This window comes from Podarcis muralis, chromosome 5 (genome assembly GCF_964188315.1).
Source record: "Podarcis muralis chromosome 5, rPodMur119.hap1.1, whole genome shotgun sequence".
Taxonomy (NCBI): domain Eukaryota; kingdom Metazoa; phylum Chordata; class Lepidosauria; order Squamata; family Lacertidae; genus Podarcis; species Podarcis muralis.
The window spans coordinates 22592962-22615571 of NC_135659.1; the positions used below are offsets into that span (position 1 = coordinate 22592962).

Sequence of the window (22610 nt, forward strand, 5' to 3'; positions counted from 1 at the left end):
GAAACCAAGATGGCTTCTGTAAATCCAGGACACTTTGATTCAACTACACTCGTTAATTATATTGTTATAACTGCGTTATAAAAATGTGACACCAGAGGGTGCGGTAGAGCAGTGATCTGTTGCCAATGGGATTTTGCATTCAGAGCTTTTACAGTGTTTTCTATAACTTTTTTTAAAAAATCAGTATAGATCCAGCCTTGGAGAGGATCTGGCTTCCCTTGTCAAATGCATTTTATATTTTACTTCTCTTGATGCTAAGATCAATGGGCATTTATTTGCTCCCCCCTCCCCCATTTTCAGTACGTAAAATTTGTTCCTAAGCCTTGACATGATCTCTTTTTTCTAACTCGGGACAGGGCAGAGCCCAGGGGACTTGGAAGAGAAGCAACCTGAGCAGTTAGTGCCCATGGTGCTCTTTCAGAATTCCTAACCAGCTCATGGCCCCAAAAAGGTTGACACTCCCTGCTGCAGATATTCAAAAGTAAGCACAACATTCTTAAAACATTCTCATTTTTCGCAGGTAATTTTTTAGTAGATCCAAGAGCAGAACTTGGTTGGTTGGTTGGTTTAAAACATTTATATTCTGCTTTCCAGGTTCATTGATTGGTTGGTTGACATCCATCTGTCTTGGGAGGCATTTGGGGGTGAAGTCAAATTGTTTGAAGGTTACAGTACCTGCTGTGGCTGTAGAGGCTGATACTGCAGAGACATGTTTTGGTGTAGCTGGGGCGATGGAGGTTATCCAGTTGTGCTGATGCAGATGCACCATGGTGTTTCTTCTCTCTGCGCTCCAGTCCCCAAAGTCATTTCAAAGTGTTGTTGTTGTTTTATTTTATTTATACCCACCCATCTGACTGGGCCCGCCACTCTGGGCAACTTCCAACACTAAATAACAAAAACAACAACATCAAACATTAATAGTAACAATCAGATCCTATATAAAAAGTCACAAAACCTTATATCAAATAAAGCAATATTCAATAATCCATTAGAATCCAATAGTAAACAGTAAAATTAAACATCAGCAAATAATAACTAAGCAGTTTACACATATCAATTACAATAAAGAATCGCTAACCTGTAATCAATAAAAAATAACAGCAAATCACAATGCATAATATACCACAAAACATACAAAACCATGACGAAGGATCAAATGGAGAAACATGGAAACACAACTTATAAAATTATTTTTAAGAAGTATCCCCAAACTCCTTTCTTCCCAGCTGCTTCTGCTGTTTTCAAAGTCATGGTCTGGGAAAGGCTCCCAGGGCTGGAGGGTGGGGCAAGACAGGTAGCAACGCCATTGCCTGCAGTCTCTCCCCCCCTCAGTTTTTCCTCTGGAGCAGAGCAGGTATTTTATAAAGGCTCCCAGGGTAGCAAGGGAGACATTGTAAGAATCTTCTAGCTCATACTAAAATTGCCCTCTGCTGAAATCTGAAATGGCACTTCTACTGTTTGCCAGATTTCTCGTGGCTATTGAACAAAAGGGTTCATTCAGAAAGTATGTCACACACTTAGGGGGAGGGAGTAACAAGACTGTGACATTTTGTGACAAGGAAAGGGAGAGGGAGGCATATTGCTTGACATTTGATTGTGCATTCACATCCTTGCTCCTTCCTACAACTGTTTGCTGCATGGGCAGGCAAACTAAGGCCCAGGGGCTGGATCCTGCCCAATCGCCTTCTAAATCCGGTCCGCGGATGGTCTGGGAATCAGCGTGTTTTTACATGAGTAGAATGTGTGCTTTTATTTAAAATGCATCTCTGGGTTATTTGTGGTGCATAGGAATTCGTTCTTTTTTCTTTTTCATTTCAAAATATAGTCTGGCACCCCACTGAGGGACAGTGGACCGGCCACCTGCTGAAAAAGTTTGCTGACCCCTGGTTTACTGCATTGTTACCCTGTGCCAGCCAGTAAGCGCATGTCTTTTTATATGTGAAATCGGCTACTTAGGAGACCATAAATATTTCCCATTGAAAGAGGGAATGAGAGTTAAGCATACTGTACTTCAAGTGGGAAATCGGGAGGTGTAACAGTATTATAGTACAAATCTATGCACATCTATTCAAAAGTACTCCCTATTGAATTCATTTGGACTGCAAGGGAAACATGTAGAGGATTTCAGGCTAGGGAACTGAAGCCACTTCTGGCTAAGAACTTGGATCAATTCTTTTATCAGTCAATAAAATTATGTGTCGCAGACAGAAGCAGTGGAGTGTAGCATTTGGCTCACTATTCAGCTAACTGCCATAAATAATTGTATTTGATTAAACAAAATAGGCAAGAATGCTTAACTGGAGTCAATCAATAATCCATCTTTTATAGGCTAGCTGTGGCTAGAGGAGGAGCTACAAACTTGGAATGCTTTCACTGCCTCCAAGACTTACTGATTATTTTGGGTGGAAAGCTTATTTTTTTGCTAACTTCTGGCTGGTAATCTCATTATATCTGTAAGTGAACTGGGAATTAGAAGTCCAGCTTGAAGAATGATTGGCAGAAGATGTAAACATTTTATATTTTCTGGATTAATTTTCATCAACATTAAAATGGTAAGTCCAAACAGTTTATCTCTTAAGAAATAACTTGCTGTCTATTGAATTAATAAATTTAAATTTATTCTCAATATTAAAAAAAGCCTCCTGTTTTTGAATGGTTTTGCTACGGCTATGTGCAGCTTGAGTCAAAACATGCTAATTGTAATATCTTGCCAATAAATTCCTTAATTATTTATTTTCTGTGTATTATTTGGTGCAAACCTCTTGTAAGACCATGCAACAGGAAAATGCATCTTTACTGCCATTTCAAAACTCAGGCAGTTTCAATCCATGAACAGTTTGAAAGGTATATTGCAATTGGCTAAAAGTTCGTTTAATCTGTGATGCTGGTAATAACGATTAATTTGTAACTCTGAAATCTCTTCTTGCTGTTAGAACCCTGGATGGAAAGCAGAGTTATGCGACCTCAGTACATTTATTTGGTGGCTATTTATTTAGGAAGCTGAGTAAGACAATTGGTCTATCTAGCTCAATATTATCTATGCTAAGTGGCAATGGCTCTCACCTGGGATGTTTACAGTCCTACCTTGAAATGCCAGGAGTTGAAACTGGGAGCTTCTGCATGCGAAGCATTGAGTCATGGCCCTTCCCATACTTCCTAGTAGGTTTTCTCTTGTGGCTTTCCATTCAGCTTGTCAGAAGTAAATTTGTTCAGGTAGTTTGCTCCACTGAATCCTGACTCTCAGGTTTTCAGCTAGTGCACCTTGGAACCAGTGGCCTCCAGTGCACATTGCATTCCTTTCCACATCAAAATACACATCTTCTTGCCAGAGATGGGAATCTGCATTTAGATAGGCAGCTAAATCAGCAATATGAGATTGAAGTTTTCCTGTGCATGAGGTTTTCTCCTATCAGATTTGATAGATTATGGGGACGAAACTTTAATTGAAAACAATGGGATTTACGTCCAATTTCTGTGTTTGAGATTAGAATGCCTGTCTGTCCACAACTGGAATCTTTCCCTTTCTGGATCAATAGGCAGATTCAGGAGAGAAAGTTTAATTCATAATGTGATCTGAACACCAGTGTCCATAGCTGTCAATGTTTCCCTTTTTTTAAGGGAAATTCCCTTATTCCGAATAGGATTCCTCGCAAGAAAAGGGAAAAGTTGACAGTTATGCCAGTGTCAAATCTCATCAATAGCTTTGTAGCAGGCGTGGATTTAACAAGCCAGAATAAAATAATATATTATTGTGATCATTCTTTGTGCTTGTTTTGCTCAAGAAAATAATGGACTGTAATGCTGCAATCCTAAACTCTAGGTAGTAAATCCCATAGAACATACTAGGAATTACTTACTAGTAAACTACTTAGGAGTCTGCTGTTAAGGGGGTGGGGGGAATCTGAAAAGAGTTTTTCTCTGTGTTACTAATTTTCTACCATCTTTTACAGATTCCTTCAGCGAACACAGGTAAAATCTGACAGGTATTTTTCTCTTGCCATTATTCTTTTTAGTGGGCCTCAGGACAAAATTAAAGCCCATGTTTGGTAGACATCTTATTGTGCAACACAATGCAACAGTAAGGAAGTCCCACTGAGTTCAGTAGGGCTTGCTCCAAGGTATTGGATATCAGTCAGGCATAGTAATCCAAACGCAGGAAGAAGCAGAGTTGTGTGGCTCCATTATTGCATCTGAAGCACTGTGTGCTAGGACAGACAGTGGGGCAGAGGGATTCAAGGATCTGGCCACTTGGGTTTACACAACTTTTAAAATCCAGCAGGTTTTTGAACCCGGCAGATTTGAAGCCACTAATACCCCCACCCCCAAAACATCCCATTTTAGGTCTCCCCATATTCTGCTACTAGTAGAACTACCTGGATGAAGATGGCTGGGCAAAGTTTGGAGTGGAGTCCCCCCCACCAGTGGTATTTGACAGAAATATACCTGCACACCATCCTAAACCTTGTTCTCCTGCCCAGTCATGAAAGTGGGGGTTTGGATTATGCTCTTACAGTTTAATAAGTATTGTTCCATTTTTAATAAATATGTATAAATTTATTAGCATAACTATCCAGCGTAAGTAGTCAATAGGTACAAATCACATGGTTAAGATCATGCTGTGAGTCCGTAAAACAGTGGCCATAATCCTAAAGACAAGGGGCGAAGGTGGGAGTGCTATTAAAGGACTAGAAATGGTGCAAAACCAATTTCTCAAGAGACTGTTTTCCTTACCCAAGGGAACAGCAGCCTCGCTCTTAAGCACGGAAGCTGGATGGCCAACGTTAACTGCAATAATTGATTGCACCATATTTAATGACTTGTAAAGATTGTCCATGCCTTGCGAGTGCTTGCCAGCCCTGTGCAATGAGGAATTGGAAAACAGCCAATGGTGGAAATCTAACACCCAACATTATTGGAACTCTTATTATTTCCATAAGCTAGAGATTATATCCATGGACAAATGCCAATTAAGGGATTGGTGCCACTGGACAGAATCACAACATGATCTGCAAGCAGTCAAATCCTCTAAATGTTCTCCTTTGTTCCCCTTTCTAATAACAGTCCATTTTAAAGTCAGTTACCTGTCGAATCTCCAACCAGCCTCACTTAGATTCACTTTTACTGAGCTGCATTTTCAAGCTATACCCTCCGCCGACCTAGACAGATGATATAACAGGATACCATAGGAAGATGGACTCTGTATATGTGGGCAACTGCAGGTGGAAGACATCTTGCACTATTTACTATATTGCCGACTATACATTGGACCCAGGAGATGATTTTTCACCTTACCGTCCGTACAGGAAAGATGTCTCTCCCCAGCAGAGAAGATCCTATGGCTTCTTAGCGATGTAAACACTTCAGTGACTCATAAAGTCGCCCTTTTTGCTTTGGGAGCCAGAAAGATCAGAAAGAAGACCCTGGACAATATAGCAGTGAACTGTAAGGGAGATGCAGAGATCTAAACAGAGATCATTATTTGTGGCATTACAACCCTTTTGCTTGTACTTATTTTTGATTCAGATTTGTCACAGCCAATGGCTAGTATAATAAAGTTATTTGGATTGGACTTAAAGTGTGCAGGTTGCATTAGGTTCCAAAACAATAAAAATTTGCACGTGACGCTAGTAATTACAAACCCATGAATTAACAGGAATAACTACACAACAAATGCCTTTTAGTTTTATACCAGTTTAACTTCCAGGGATTTCCTTAAAAAAAATAAATGTAAATAAATCCAGGAAATTTGTAGTTGTGTTAGAAATACCTAATTTCCTTACAAAACTATAGGCTCCCAAAATTCCATGGGTGTAGGGAATGACTAATAAACTTACCGCTGGTGTTGATATTTCCCCCAGCTTTCTAGATTGTAGCCTATGGGTGACAGCCAACTAAATCACAGAGCAGATCACTGAAATCAGTGGTTTAAAAGCCCTTCGATTTCAGCGAGTCTACTCTTGAGTATGATTTTAATCGGACAACTCCCAGTGACTATTGCGTTGCAAGATAGGGAGACTGACTGTTCATGTGTATACTTTGCAGGTTTCACTGTATCCGTTTACGATGTGACGTCAAGAAGTGTTTATCTCCAATGGCCCAAATTCCCCGGAGCCTTTTCATACAGAGCCATGGCAACCCCTTTGAACACAGTGGGACACTCCTCGTCAGCCCGTTTCAGTGACGTCACACTTGTAGGTGCTCTTGCATCGCTAGCTCCCAACACAATCCACACTGTGAAAGTGGACGCCATAGACAAGAATGGAGTTATACTGGCTGAGGCTCAGACTATGCAGTTAACGGGTTAGTATCAGATGGTTTAAAACAGAGTTGGGGAGCCTCAGGCCTAGAGGCCTCTCAGTCTGGCTTTTGGCCTCTCCATAGGCCACAACCTGTCCTGAGGCCACACCATGACTAGCCCACTGATGAGGCAAGGTGAGGCAACCGCCTTGTGTGGCAGGATCCACAGGGATAGCAGTTCTGGCCTCTAAAGAATGCATTTCCGGCTGCAGGCCGGATCTGCCTCCTCCCTAGGAGTCCGAGCCCCATGCCACCTCTATAGCAATCTATAGCAATAAGAGAAGCTGATGGTCTCCTCCTGCCCTTGGGGAGCTAATGACTGGGTCTGTCCTCTGGGGTCTCCTGGGGGGCTGGACCCTCCTAGCACAGTTCAGAGTGTGCTTCTTTCCCTTACCCCACAACAGCCATTGGGTAAGGTTGATTTGATTCCTCCCTCCTTGTTCTCAATGTAGAACTTTGGAAGCGAGTGGCGATGTGGTCTAAACCACTGAGCCTCTTGGGCTTGCCGATCAGAAGGTTGGCGGGTCGAATCCCTGAGATGGAGTGAGCTCCCGTTGCTCTGTCCCGGCTCCTGCCAACCTAGCAGTTCAAAAGCATGCCAGTGCAAGTAGATAAATAGGTACCACTGTGGTGGGAAGGTGAACGGTGTTTCCGTGCACTCTGATTTCTGTCACGGTGTCCTGTTACGCCAGAAGTGGTTTAGTCATGCTAGCCACAAGCTGTCTGTGGACAAACACCAGCTCCCTTGGCCTGAAAGTGAGATGAGTGCTGCAACCCCATAGTCGCCTTTGACTGGACTTAACCATCCAGGGGACCTTTAAGTTTACCTTTTACCTTTTACTTTTAATGTAGAACTTACTCACCCCCTTGGTCCTGATGAAGATCTTTCGCCTTTGTTCCTGACGTAGATCTTTACTTACCCCTCCTACCCTGGCATGGGGGCCTCACAATTTTGTGGTTCACCTCAGGTGCCAAAATGTATCAGGATGGCCATCCTTTGCCATCCCTATTCTACTGCCTTCTTGCTGGCCAGGAAAGAGGGTGGTGTGTGTGTGTGTGTGTGTGTGTGTGTGTGTGTGTGTGTAAACCTCTGGCTTTTGCATGCCTCAAATGTAGCCTACAGTACAAAGGTAAGTCACGTCCATTATTCTACCCACTTTTGCTTCTGCACCTGCCTGCTCCTAACATGTGCAGCTTGTAAAGCTGCTCACAAGATAAAGTGGTCCTCCCAGCTGAAAAATGTTCCCCACTCCTGGTTTTAATAAATAGAGTTGATTTACATATTCTTCTATAGTCCCAGTAAAAGCTACCAAGGTTTTTCAGTCTTATATTATTATATTTTACTGAATCTTTAACAGAAAAAAGAAAAAGAAAAATGCTGCTGTTCTGAATATAGTCAAGTTGCATAAGGCTGAAATCATATATAACAACCATGGAACTCTATGGGGTGTACTTCTAGGTATGCATGCATAGGACCATGCTAAAAATCCTATCAAAGTCAGTGAGACATAAGCAGCCTAACTATGAGCAGGATTGCACCAATGGCACTGTGAAACTTTGCCAGTTGTGGGCATTTGATTACAAATCCCTTTTGCACCAGGCTGGGGGAGGGAGTTTGGATTGCGCAGAGGCGTTGCTCTGCCTAGTCCTGCAAGTCTCTGCCTACAGAGTGAGGCTGGAGTCATTCCACTGGTACAGAGCACCCTTTTCTGCCCATTGAATGGACTAGTGGAAGTGCCACAGTGGAAGGTCCCAAAATGGGTTGGAGAGAGGGAGCGACTGAGGCAGTCAGGTATCCATTGGATTCCATGATGGCTCCACTGCTTTCATGTGGTAGCATCAGGCCTGATAGGGTTCTGATCACTGTGCCAACATCTGAGAAATGGATAGCAGTGCTTCTTTATTATTTTTTTTAAAAAGAATGCTTTGCATACTTACACATGGTTGGAAAGAGGGACATATCTGACCAGCTGGCTGACTAGCACTGAATGAAAGAATGTCTTGGCTTAATACAATGGAAATATTGTTCATTAAGAGCTTGTTGTGCTTGCAGAAGAACAGCTCCTGTAATATTGCCAAAGTCTCTGAAACCCTATTTTTATTTGTTATGAAATTGCTGGCTGTGTTTCAAAACACAAGCTTACATTTTAGATGCCTTTTAATTTAATGTTATTTCTTAATTTAGTTAAACAGAGTATAAGTCACTTACAGCCATGTTATAGGTTCTTACTCCTCCTGTTTTGTTTTTAAAGCTCTACTGTAGTACTTCCAGACTGCTTATATTGAATAATTTTTATCTGAATTAAAAATGGGGATACTTCAGTAATTTACTTCACTCTTACATTTGGATAGGTTTAGTTCTACCTTGTGTAAAGGGTCCCACTTCCAATGTTACTGCATGAAGCACTGTTCTTACAGGGACACAAGCAAACTACCCAGACCCAGCAGATACAAGGCAAGGCCAGGACAATTAATCACTCAGAGAACAGCAAGTAACTTTCTCTGTGGGTGGTTGCTCTGGACTTATAGGGGCTTTTGATTATTTGATTAATTTATTCTCTTTACAGCACTCCAGCATTTATCTTGCAGACACAGTTTGGGAATTACTGTTTTCTCACATACTGAATATGAAGCACTAGATGTAAAATATCTCAAGCGCCGAAACACTTAAATTGGTGATTTTCGGACTTTCTAGCCTTGGAAGCTTAGTAAGTTGCAAAGGATTTTGGGGCGCAATCCAGGGCATATACTTGGGTTCACGTGAGCCACTGAAAGAGCCTATCACAATCACCCTGTATGAGCAGAGATTAGGAATATAGGAAGGTGCCTTATACCAGATCAGACTATTTGTCCATGTAGCCCATAATACTTTGACTGACAGTAGCTCTCCAGAGGCTCTTGAAGAGGTTTTTCCCACTATCTGTTGCCTGATTCTTTTTGACTGGGCCTGCCAGGGATTGAACCTGAGACGTTTTGCATGCAAAGCATGCATTCTACTGTGTCCCTCTTCTAGAACACAACCAACACTTCACTGTGGCTCCACATTGCAGAGGTCATTCCTGGTCAACAAGCTGTCCTCAGGTAAGCTTGTCTTTCCTACTGAGGTTGTCACTGAGGACCTCCTGAGTGGCTTCCAATAATTTCCCAGAACCCAGTTTGAAAACTACTGATGTGTGTAATCTGTTTTAACTATGGATCTTTACATTAACCAGCCTTCTGGGCTCGAAAGGGGCTAAAGCATATTCCATTGGTGTGCAGTACCGATGTGACTCCCATCTTCATCCCTGGAACTGCCCAATGACTTTGTCCAATCCAAATGAATAAATCATCCAGCGATGTACCAGATGCTGCTGTGCCAATGGCCAATGCAGTCATACCTGTACAATGGCTCTGTGCCATAAGTTGCAGAGTGCCAAAACCTCTGGCTAAATGATGTGTGTGAGTTAGGAACCCTTAGCATGCCTGCAGGTCCTAGCAATGTTTTATTCCATACGCTCAAGTGCTTTTCCTGTACTCACCAGGACAAAGAGGAATGCAATTTTTAAGGCACACATTGCCTGTCTTGTCCTTGCACTAGAGACTGCTAAACTAATATGTGTTACCAACAGAATAATGAGAAATGAAAAGAGAGCCATCAAAACCATGTCCTTCCGGAGCTGATACTTTGGGAATAAACAGTCACATTCAGCTATGCAAAGTCATGCCCTTGCATGTCAACATGTTATTCCTCTTCTTTTATTTTGTTTTAAGCTCCTGAGATTCCGACTATTGAACAAGCTTATTCAAAATTGAGTAACAGTATCACAGTGGAATGGGCATCTGTCGCGGGGGCTTCAAGTTACCTGCTGACAGCACAGGATGGAGAATCATTCATTGAAACAGTAGTCACAAACTCACCAGGCACTGTGACTGGGCTGAAGGCTGCTACACTGTATAAAATCACAATCCGATCTATAAACACTGGAGGAAGAAGCCAACCTTCACCTTCAAAGAAAGCAAAGACAGGTATCTTTTCATCTCATTTAGACACCACATATGTTAGGTATTAAGGATACATTCGCAACCGAATTGTTTCACATCCTTCCTCATTCATTTTAATTGACTTCTGATTTAGGTTTGGAAGGAAGGCTACACTAATAACCTTGAATAACTCTCTGTTTCTTGGAATCAACAGGGAGAATTCCTCCTTTTTATCTTTCTAGGTCCCTCATTGGCTTTTGACGCAGGATCATTACCATGCAAGAAAGAGCCTTTACAGTGGTGGCCCCCTGTTTTTGGAATGCTCTCTCCAAGGAAGCACACTTGGTACCTTCACTGTCAGTTATTATGCACCAGGCTAATATATATATTTATTATACAGGTCTTTGCAAATTAAGTGACCCTCTACTGTGCTTCTCCTATTTTAGTAGGTAGGCTGGGACTTTTCATTATTGTGTTGTTGGATGAGGTTTTTAACAATTTTGTAATGGATTTAAATTGTCTGCATTTTAATTGATCTTATCTGTATTCTATCTTCTGAAGTTGCTTTGAAACTTCGTTTGTAAAAACCAGTGGATGCAGGTAAGCAACAACAACAACCTTGCTGGTTCCTCTTCAAAATATTGGCATCTATGGAGCATAAAACTGTCTCTGTTCTACTGTTTCCCTAGGCCTTTCCAGACAGTGGAGCTTGGTGAATATTATTTAACACTTAGGCACCTGCCCCACCCCATCCCGCTTTGAGATTTTGAGAAGTCTTTTCTATTGTCTGTGTTGTTCAATTAATAGTCATATGACACTGGAAGGGATCATCTGAATTATCTGAATGTATTTTCCCTATATGGACCTTCCTCATGATCTATTTTTGTCTGACGGGGAGGCAGCAACAATTAAAGTATTGGACCATCCCTGCCATTCATTTTACAAGGAATGTTTACTGAACTGTGGTTATTTGTATGTTTGCTTCACAACTGATAGGTGTATACCATGCATTTATTTTGTACTTGACTGTGCATACCCGAGTACAAATCATCAACTGGGAAACATCTCTAATGATGCAAACATAGATTGATATGTTGTCCACATCTGCACAGGTACAAAATCCTACTAAACCTAACGTATCTTTTTGCTTATTCACAGTGCTCGCTGCACCAATCCTGACAGCAAGTTCCCAAAGTTATGACAACATTGTTGTGAGTTGGAGAGCTGTATATATGGCTGTTGGATTCTTTGTGTCTATCATGAGATCTGATGGTTTGGGGAGCATGTTGAAAGAAAACACCACAAACAACTCCCTGATATTTTCCAATCTAGACCCAGGAACTCTCTATACTATCAAGGCACATGCTTGGGATGCTAATGGGATACCTGGAGATGACTTCACCTACAACCAAAGAACAAGTAAGAGGAAACTGGAAAGCCAAACCAACACTTGCTGTCAAGGAGGAGTCAGATAAATGTGACAATCAGTAAAGAAAAATTTACACCTATGGCACTACTCATGGACTTAAAACGAAAGGGGAAAGAGTTTGAATGACTATTTAGTTTCAAACGTAACTGCGTAAATTTGTCCTGGCCATTGGAGACAGTGGGTTTTATCCAATGAAGTCATTGCATGAGTGAAATGCCTCTCCTCCCGCTGCACACCCCTGCACCGCCCCCATATCTGCCCTGGTGGTTTCCCCAACCCTCTGGAGCAGATTTGAGAGGGCTGCAGGCAGTGCATGGGGGAGAAAAAGGAGAGGAAGTTCCACTGTATGAGCATTCTGCTAGTATGGGGATTTCATTGGATTCGACCTAATAAAAGAGGAGTTACATATATTCCCTGTGCATTATTAAAGTCAAGCATAAAACCATGCACATAAAATCAGCACCAGAAATCCAGATACATATATACCATTTGTGTCTGAAACACCACTCAGGCCTATTTTTATTCGAGATATTTATTTTGTTATTTTGTTTTGTTTTAGGGCCTCATGCACCAGGAGATGTTCAAGTTGTTTTTGACAGTGGAGCGCTGAGAGCTGCAGTTTCGTTCATGCTAGCAGAAGGTGCTTCCAGTTACCTCATTGCAGCCCACAGCGGCACCTCCAGAGTAAACTGCAGTACAATGTCCAGTTCCTGCACTATTCCATCGCTTGAGTGTGGGGTAGAGTATTCCTTGTCTGTTGTAGCAAGCAATGAGGCTGGTTCCAGCACACCTACAGAGGCTGTGACTTTCAAGACTGGTACGTGATCTTTAGCAACTCATATGCACTGTTCATGGTGTATGGAGGAGTGTATGCTTTGAAGAATACCACAAGCTTAATCCAATTGCCAGTGGATGATAGGTGTCAGGGAAAAGAGATAATAGTTTCTGCTTTCTTTTAAGGAAAATAATTGCATAGGGGGAAAAGACAAGTAAATGGTGCACGATAGGTGTTTATAAAAAGATGAGTTTAGTAGAGGAAATTTATTTTGAGAAACTTTTCACCATTTGTCTTGTCTAAGGAACAGCAAAAACAAATGTGGAGGGGGAAAGCATTGTTTAGTAGACATTAGCCATTATAACTTATTGCAATTTATTATTTCAGTGACTGTGTTTCAGGAAAGGGGAACCTTCGGTCCTCCAGATGTTGCCATCGGGTCCCAGTCCCCTGCTATATATATAATTGAATATCGGATGCTGGGGACAAACAACAGAGGGAGGGCTATTGTCTTTATGTTCTGCTGTTGGGCCATTGAGAGGCATCTAGTTGGAAATAGCATGCTGGGCTAGACAGACACTTTGTCTTGCTCCTATATTCATAGAAGTGGAGATTATTTGAAGTCTGCAAACAGGAAGCAAATCAGGAACCATTTTTGCTGGGTTCATTTGCATGTCAGTTTTGAAATGGCTCAGATGTTCACGCTTTCAGTGTATTTCTGAATCTTGCAGTCTCTATGTATGTCTGAGTCTTCAAGCCTGTCTGCACCCTTTCCCTGTTCTGATCATTTTTGTACCAGAAGGTGATTGAAGATCAATATGTGCTAACAAACCGCACAGCAATGTTCAAACGGTGGGTGCGGAATAAAAGGTACAAGCTCCACCTACTTCTCCACCTTTCAGTTGTTAAGACAGGCTTAGCACACTAATCCGTTTCTCAATATGCAGCCCAGTTTTTGGTATGTGTGTGTGGATGATTCCCTCCTAACACACAAAATACTCAGCAATGTTGCTGCTGCTTAACAAAATGGTCCTAAATTGAAAAATGCATGCCAAATTATAAAGGCAGGCTTGTGATAGATGCCTCTGCTTCTGGGTTAGTGCTGCTGCTTTTGCTTCTAAGTGCGATCACTAATATCCCTGGAAAGGGCAGGTATATTTTCCTTCAAAAACCTCTACTGATAATGACATCTGCTGTGCAAATTGCACAGCATGGATTGATCTTTGCAGTCACTATAATTAGCTGTATGTGCTCTGGGGCACAGCAAGAGCTGAAACCTTCAGCACATGTGGACTTATTAGATCAGATGTTCTACAAAAGCATATGCAATCCATTGGTTATGCACCAGTTGGGGATTTCCTAATTGTCCTATTGGAGTTTTCTAATAGCTGCACTATTCAACTATGAGAATCTGAAAATTATTTTTGTTTAAAATTTGACTTTTCAGTCCCTTGTGCTCCAGAAAGTATAATAATTGAAGAGGATGAGCCAGGCTACATGGCAGTGTCATGGTCAGATGTTGACCTGGGTGATTATTATGTGGTCTTTGTGAAAAGCGATGATGGCTTGGAGGTGCACTGCAACACATCACATACCCAGTGTCACTTCCAATCAGACTGCGGCTTCACCTATTTTATTAGTGTCTTTGCCTATAACAAGGCAGGGCAGAGTCCATTAGGTGACATATTTAACTATACCACAGGTAAGTGCCAGTTTATTTTTTGCATGTATATTTGGTATATCTGCATGGGCATTATATAAAGCTAGAAACAAGCTTTGAGTGGTGAAATAGCTCTGTGCTTGTGTGTTTGTGTATTCACATGTTTATCAAGATGAAATGGAATATAAGGGATTCCAAGATGAGACAAAGTAGCTTCATCTTTACATAAGTTAGGGCTGGTGACACGTAGGTGACCCAGCAAAAATTAACACTCTAAGACAGGGGTTGTCAACCTGGTCCCTACTGTCCACTAGTGGACATTTAAGGGTTCTGGGTGGGCGGTAGGGGGTTCTACAGCACAAGCTGAATCCTCCTTCCATCGAGCACTGGTGGGCAGTAAGGAAATTTTACCCTCAAGAAATATGCATTAGTGAGAGGTAGGTATAAAAAGGTTGACTACCCCTGCTCGAAAAACTTCACTATCTGTTCCTGAAGGATGAATGGCTCAGACTAAGAAGCCAAGCTAGTCTCATCTCTCCTCCAGACAACCTGTTTATTCAGCTTTCATCTTGAATTGCTTGCACAAAGCTTACTGTACATGGTGGGTAGATTTTGTTCAGTATTAAGTGAGCATCCGTTCTAATTTTTTATGGGGTGTGTTCACACTTCCCATTAGTTGTTAGCTCATCCCACACTTTCCAGACTGCAAAAAGACCATTTTGGGGGAAGTGGATTTGTCCTGCTAGGGTGACAGAATGCTTTCATCCACTTAAATCTGCAAACTTAAAGTACCGGTATGTATTTGAATCCATCGCAGAATATACAGACCATCAGTAACTTAATAGGACAAGGTGGTACCCTATTAGTGTTGTATAATATGAGCCCTGCTGGGTTAATAGCTGCATCCCCACCACCTGCAGTGATGGTGCTGAAGTGCAGCAAAATGTGGATCAGCAGTCCATCTGTTAAGCTACCAGCATAGTACAGAGATGAAGACCCCAGGGCTCCAGAGTCTGTTTTGAGATGCTTGTCCAAGTGACTTCACATAACAATCATTGCATCAATAACTATTTGGTTAACCTCTAATATTTTCCTAAATATTGCACCGATCCTGGCCCGACTGCACTGGCTGCTGCTTAGTTTCCAGGCCCAATTCAAAGTGCTGGTTTTTACCTATAGAGCCTTAAATGGCTCAGGACTACAATACCTCAAGGACCGCCTCTCTCTATATGAACTGACGCAGACCTTGCAATCACCATCTGAGGCCCTTCTTCGTGTGCCCCCTTGAGAGATCCAAAGGGTGGCAACACAGGAATGGGCTGTTCCTGCAGTGTCAACTCGTTTGTAGAATGCACTCCCCAAGGAGGCTTGCCTGGCACCTTCATTACATATCTTTAGGCACCAGGTGAAAATGCGTCTCTTCAACCAGGTGTTTGGCTGATTAACATTCTATGGCCTTCTGTGCGTCAGTGGGAAAGGGGTGTTATTGGTTTGTTTTGCTTGTGTTTTCATTTTATTACATATTTTGTGTTGTCATTTTGTATTTCTATGTTGTGAACCGCCCTGTGATCTGCCGATGAAAGGTGGTATGCAAATTGAATGAATAGTAAAATAAATATTGCTGCATTTCCCCTTTTTTCCCTTTAGCACCTTGCTGCCCCAGTGATGTTAACCCAGTGTTCATTTCTAGTGATACAGTTCAGATTGTTTGGTCTCCTGTCCGTGGTGCTGAAATGTATGAAACCAAAGCTGTGGATTGGACCAACGAATTGCTATGCAACGATACTGCGACAGTTTGCACCCTTTCTGCACTCCAGTGTAACACCCAGTACAATATAACTGTTTATTCATTCAGTGAAATTAGAGGCAGCAATACATCATGCACATCTAAACACGTGGCAACAGGTACTATTTCAGTTTACAATTTACAAGTTTCAGTTTACAAGTTAAAAAGTAACTGTACAAGCTGTAAAGGTGAATCAGTACTGCATTGTAACTCATAAACTGGAAATATTGGAACTGAACTGAGTATATTTGTCATACTGTTTTGAGTGGAAGGAAATATCTAGTGGAACTTCTGAGTTCAGACTGCTTTCTGTTTCAAAATCTGATCTCTGTTTTGCACACTCATCAGTCTCATGTATGTTTTGCTGGATTGCACTACTCCCAGACTGCACTTCTGGGAGATAAAATATTTGAGTGCTCTCCCTTTTAAAATATTTTGCATATATAAAGCTAACATGTCAGGGACATTTTGAAATAGCATTCCCCCAACACACTAGCTCTGAATATGCAGGATAATTTTGTTTGTGCTGTTCTGACATCTTAACTACACTCCAGCTGTGTGTTTTGACTCTGGGATTAACATTTCCAGTAGGCATTTTGATTTGCAAAACTTTAGGTCACTGATTCCTTTAGAGCTGCAATCCTATCCATTCTTGTAATTTAAATGCTAAGTATGATTTACTGCCAACTTCAAATAAAAATGTTCATTGCTGTTGCTGCTGCTGCTAACAACTGTGTCTCAAAGGAGTTAAAAAAAAACACCTTTGTCTATAGTCTGCCAAACCAAACAGAACATGGATCTAATGTGTTTGGGTTTTAGGCAGGTCTTTGTACCAAGAATGGGAAACTGGCCCTTCAGATGAAGCTGGGCTCCAATCTCTATCTACCTCTGCTAACATGGCCAATGGTCATGAATGATGGAGTCCAACAACTTATGGAAAACCCCCCGTTCCCCATACTTGCATTGTACAGCATTGTACAACAACTTGTTACCCTGTGCCCCTGAGTTTGCACATAAAACACTATGGCATTATGGCAGTTAAGCCACTACTAACCCCTCTAATGTGGTACCCTAAGACCTTTTAGGACTTTCAACTGATTGTGCTATGGAGAATATATTTATTTCAAGGTTGGTTTTCTAAAGGCTGAAAATACACCCACATGCAAATTTAAGTGAAATGTTTTGGGAGGGGAGCAAACCTTGGACAGAGAGGATACAGCCTTTGTAACACTGGTTTTTTTTTTAAGATCATAGATTCTTAATAATCCACAGCTGTCTTAGTGCAACATAAAATCCATAAATAAGAATGCAGTTTGAATTTGCTCCATCTAAAATCTTTCAGCTCCATGTAGTCCGGAAATAATAAGTGTCTCAAAGGATGCTCTTTCTGTAATTAGTGTGCACTGGCATGCCAATAATGATGAAGCGATGTACACAGTCACTGCCAAAGGAGAGGCAGGAATTTGGCATTGTGCAAGCTCGGGAAATTCATGCACCATCCATAATCTTCCATGTGGGTCACTGTTCTCTGTCAGCACTGTAGCAAGCACAGAAGCAGGTCACAGCTTGCCTAGTTACAGTGTGCCTTTGGAGACAGGTAAGTTACAATTGCTGAGATGTTATTTACCTTTTAGGTATCGCTCCCTTTTTATAACAGGGGACAGCAGCTCATCATCTGAGCTGAAGTTTTAACCAAGGTCACCCATATCCAAATACATCTGCTGGCTAACAATGACTCCTCCTTATGTATCACAAAGATAGATTGGGAGTTATAGTACTTGCAGTATGTCAAAGGATATACAAAGTATATACAAATAGTTGATCAAATATGGTTAGCGATTGGACCAGCTCATACTGCCTCCTCGGGTACCAGGGGTGGACTTAAGTCTTTCAGATTTCAGTGGCACTCTGTGTGTGGCCATAATTTGGCACCCCTATAGCCTGCCTTCCATTCTGCTCATGTACTACATTAATTTCAGTGGGTCTAGTCACTAAATCCCACCCAAGATGTATCATGGATCAATGATTAGATTATTAAACAACTTCCAAATTAAATGAAAATTTCTGTGTATTTTTTTTTAAATTCATATAGTTTGCATGGAGATTAAATAAAAATTAGTCTCAGTAATGACTTATGTCTGCCAGCAGGGCTAGCTATTCCACTTGATGCATGTAGGTGGCCATATGGGGCAGAGATGGGGAACCTCCAGATGCCGTTGGAGTCCATCAGTCCCAGCCAGAATGGCCAATGGTCATGGATGATGGGAGTTGTAGTTCTAGGTTCTCCATCCCTGATCTAGGGTGACTGAAGGGAAAAAATATGATGCAGGAAATAAAAAGTGGGGGTGGGGTAGTATTTAACAAATAAATATAAAAAATCAGCACAGTATATTTATTCTCAGTATATTTATGGTGGCAGCTATTCTGCCTGGTGGAACCTTTTTCTTTATATCCTTATCAGTGGTTGCTATAGAAATTTGGAAGGCGTAAATTATTTATGGTGCTAAGCTCCTTTCTTTTGTTACAGACTGTACTGCTACAGCATACCTGCACCTATTATTTGTCCGTGGCACCCCACAGAACCCTCGATTTGTTCTCTGTTTACCTGATATATGTCCTTCATATCTATTAGAAACTGCAATGAATAAGTGAAAAAATATGGTGACGTTAAAAGCTTGTGATGCAGGCAGCAATTGGGAATCATTTTAAATTTTCAACAGAAGTGCCAAAATATCACCTAAGAATGTAGTTCTGTGCATGGAGTAAATACACACACAATCACTTACTAAGTATTTTCTTCTTTCAAGCACCTTGCTGCCCAGTGGATCTCACAGTAACTCAAGTGACACAGTCTGTAACAAACATCAGCTGGTCTATTGGGACCGGCGCAAAGACGTACATAGCAATTTTGGAATCTCACAAAGGACGTGCCAGGTGTCACACACTCCAAAACTATTGCCTCTTGGGATGCATTACATGTGGAACCAACTACAGTGTGTCTATCAAAGCGATCAGTGAAACAGGCTTAACATCAGATTGCATATACAATGGATTTTCTTCTAGTAAGTATGTGAAAATGTATTTTTAATTAAAAAGTACCTGCATGGTATTTCTACATTTCCACCCTCATATTAAATGCTCAAACTATGCTTATTGGTTTGGATCCTAAAGTTAGACGGAAGCTTGCAGAAGGGGGCTGCCCTCCCTTCCTGCGTGTGTCCCTCTTTCTAGAGGGTTAAGACTCCTGAGTGGTGTGGACTATGGAATGCTGTGGAGAACAGAGGAAACAACATTGGGCAAAACAAGGCAAGGCATCTCTCCTTGCTTTGGGCAAGTTTCCTATTTCTACAGCAGAACCCCCCCATCCCATCCTGCACTGTTCAGAAGGGTCCCATGACACCCTTGAGAGACTTTTCAGAGGGAACCAGAGGGCTGAAAAAGCTCACTTCTGGGAATCCGCTGCTGCTTGCGGTTTTCTGGGCCTAGCCATTCCTAGATTACTGTCCTAAAGGTAAAGGGACCCTTAACCATTAGGTCCAGTCGTGACCGACTCTCGGGTTGCGGCACTCATCTCGCTTTACTGGCCAAGGGAGCCGGCATACAGCTTCCGGGTCATGTGGTCAGCATGACTAAGCTGCTTCTGGCAAACCAGAGCAGTGCACGGAAACACCATTTACCTTCCCGCCAGAGCGGCACCTATTTATCTACTTGCACTTTGAGGTGCTTTCCAACTGCTAGGTTGGTAGGAGCAGGGACCGAGCAACGGGAGCTCACCCCGTTGCAGGGATTCGAACCGCTGACCTTCTGTTCGGCAAGTCCTAGGCTCTGTGGTTTAACCCACAGCGCCACCCACGTCCCTTACTGTCCTAGACAACTCCTGAAAGCTTACACTTTGAGAGAACCTACAGTACTTTATTAGGACATTCTGAAATTTTTCTCCATTTCAATTGATAAAAAAGAAATCTGACCACTTTCTCGTCTATCCCCCAAGAGGAATGAGCAAATTGAATTCAGTGTTCTTGGTTGTTTTCCTCCTTTAGGTGCTTGCTGCCCTTCTGGGGTTAAGCTATATAGACTGGGCAACAATGGCATACGAATATACTGGCGGACATCCAAAGGTTCAATCAACTATAGTACAGATCTTTATGGCTCAAAAGGAAATTTCACCTGTACACCAAACACAGACCTGACTTATTGTGATATTACCGAGATACCCTGTGGCGATGTCTACACAGTTGTGGTGTCACCTGTAACTGATAGCGAGGGATCAAAACCTGCATTTTGTCCTAAGAAGATATATTCAGGTAATGACTTGTGGGCCTTTGGCAGTAATGGCAAAAGGGGACAGAAGCTGGGTCTTAAGATAGTGGAAGAAAATTAAAACTCTGGAAACTCCTTGGAACAGTCTACACTTGGTGGCTACTGCACAGAGCTCTTATCACATGAAATCTCCATGCCATTGTCAGCCAGTTTTGGTGATGGGTTATGGTGGCATGGCAACTGTCTCTATCTGAAGGTGTGTGGGAACAATTCCATTTTATTCATCTTAGCCACTGTTGCATCTAATGAAATCAACTCATCCATAAAAGCTTATGCCAAAATAAATGTATTCTACTTTAGGGTCCTGCAAGACTCTTGTTTTTGCACGGATTATGGTTTCTGTGTAGCTACCTTTAAACACAATAGAGCTGTCGATGCTGCAGTGGCTAGTGGAGTATTTCTAGAAAATACTTATAGCAGCTTGTCAATGATCCCCTCCCCTCAGTCCAGACGTGCTTGCCGATCTGAATTATTCAGATTTGTGGGGAAATTGCTAATCATTCTCCATACAGGTAATGTAATATTGGTATTTATTCTGAAAACAGCTATTGTTGCAATTCTACCCATTTAGAAGCATGTTTATTGACTGAATCTTAGTCAAACTCCAATTCATTGCATTTTCGAATTTTCAAGTTAAAACCATCACTTTAAATTAAAACAAATTGGTTATGCTTTTTTCTAAGTTACATTGTGAAATCCTCTTTGGAAAGCACCATTCAGTGACTCTTTCTAGCTGTATATATATGTAATTTTGCATTTCATTTTCTAGTGACATGCTCTGGAAGTTCAGTAGGAATGGGTAAGTGATTGTATCAAATTCCTCTTCTAATAAATCAATATATTTTACCCAAGCTGAAAATTCTTTTAAATATCTTTTGGGATTTTCTATTTTTTTAAAATCAATTTTATCAGAGGCCAAATTGCACTGTTTTATTTTCCATACCTTTTGCAAAGAAATATATAATAGTCAATAAAGTTTGGGTTGTATCCAACGGTGTCACTCAGATTATAGCAAGGCCTTCATTAGTGGAACAAGAAAGCAATTTTCAGCCATTTAAGGAAATCAGCAGCAGCAGCAGCAACAAAACACCAATCACTTTTGTTTCTAGAGGAATTTGTTCTCAAACTTACACAAGTTTCTCAACCCTGACCATGAAGTAAACACTGATTCACACAATCTCAACAAGAGGTAATTACCAATCTAAATATTGGTAGATGTCAAAAGCTACCTTATGTCAAGGCTCAAGCTGCAAATGTATTTTCAATACAAGTGTTTCTAGTCAACTAATATTACCATCATCCTATGCATTTTCCTGAAGATCTTCAGGAGTCAAAATAGTCCCCCTGCATCCCCGCCCCCCATCATCAGGAAGGTTGCATGGTCCTCAAGGGAATCAAGTCCCAGCACTTCTCATTTTACAAACTACAATGCTGGGAAACTACATTTTACCCATGTAGGATTGATGAAAATGAGACGAAGTTTTAAAAATAAAGTCACTCAGTCTAAATTGCTGTGTTTCAACATTTTGAATAACATTCCAGTGATTTACAGAGGAAAGCGAAGTGCAGAACACCACCAAGTGCTACAGGAAAAGAGAGAATGAACCAAGCAGGTAAGACTTATCAGAGTATTATTTCAGTCAGTTTTGTGTTTAGACTGAGATTTAATACTATTGTTGAGGCTTTCAGTTCCTTGGCTAATATACCACTCTGGCTACCATGTCCTTTCTTGAGACTGATGTAGCAGTAACGTCTGTCCCTACAGCTAATGCAACCTCCTTGTTCGCTACCAAGCAGAACCTCTTGTCATTCTACCATCACAACTGGCTCCCATTATTTGTATTGACTCCTGCAGCACCTATTAGATCAGGATGGCTAGTCATCAGTCTTAGAGACAGGAGCTTTCTATATTCCAGCTTTCTACCTGCTGTGGGATTGCCACAACACAAGGCTGATATCCCTTCTCTTATGGGGAGCCATTACTGACAGCCTTTTCATAATACATGAGACAAACTGCCAGCTCTAAGACAAATGCCAACCAGCACAACATGTTCAAGATATAGGTTTTCTCTTTTATGTTTTGGAGGAGGGGCAACTTATTTTCACCATTAAGCTTTATGATCCAACAGCTTGGTAATTATTAGTGAGCTGAAAGGGTAAAATGAAGCCGAGATAAGGCAGTTTAAAAAAATCTGTACCTTGGTTCCCAAACGGTTTAGCTGTTGAACAAATCAGCTCCCAAACGCCGCAAACCCAGAAGTGTGTGTTCCGGTTTGCAAATGTTTTTTGGAAGCTGAACATCTGATGCGGCTTCCATGGTTTCCGATTGAGTGCAGGAAGCTCCTGCAGCCAACTGCAGCCTTGGTTTTCTAACTGTTTCGAG

The 22610-nt window shown here is 41.5% G+C and overlaps 1 protein-coding gene across 1 annotated transcript; it reads left to right on the forward strand.

Annotated features, from left to right (window-relative positions):
- Positions 1-5910: 5910 nt before the first annotated feature.
- On the forward strand, positions 5911-22194 carry FNDC7 (fibronectin type III domain containing 7). Its single transcript, XM_077928413.1, has 11 exons — positions 5911-6300; positions 10048-10302; positions 11416-11676; positions 12246-12503; positions 13909-14163; positions 15769-16026; positions 17250-17504; positions 18715-18969; positions 19948-20211; positions 20997-21026; positions 21770-22194. The coding sequence occupies exons 1-11, from the start codon at positions 5964-5966 to the stop codon at positions 21829-21831; spliced, it is 2490 nt and encodes an 829-aa protein (XP_077784539.1). The 5' UTR covers positions 5911-5963; the 3' UTR covers positions 21832-22194.
- Positions 22195-22610: the final 416 nt, after the last annotated feature.

Bases quoted from the DNA above. Each gene is read 5' to 3' on its own strand.
- FNDC7 (XM_077928413.1), top strand. From the start codon at position 5,964: ATGATTTTAATCGGACAACTCCCAGTGACTATTGCGTTGCAAGATAGG. The intron at 17,505-18,714 runs GTAAGTTACAAT...TCTTCTTTCAAG, and splicing joins CAGTGTGCCTTTGGAGACAG to CACCTTGCTGCCCAGTGGAT. The intron at 18,970-19,947 runs GTAAGTATGTGA...TTCCTCCTTTAG, and splicing joins ATACAATGGATTTTCTTCTA to GTGCTTGCTGCCCTTCTGGG.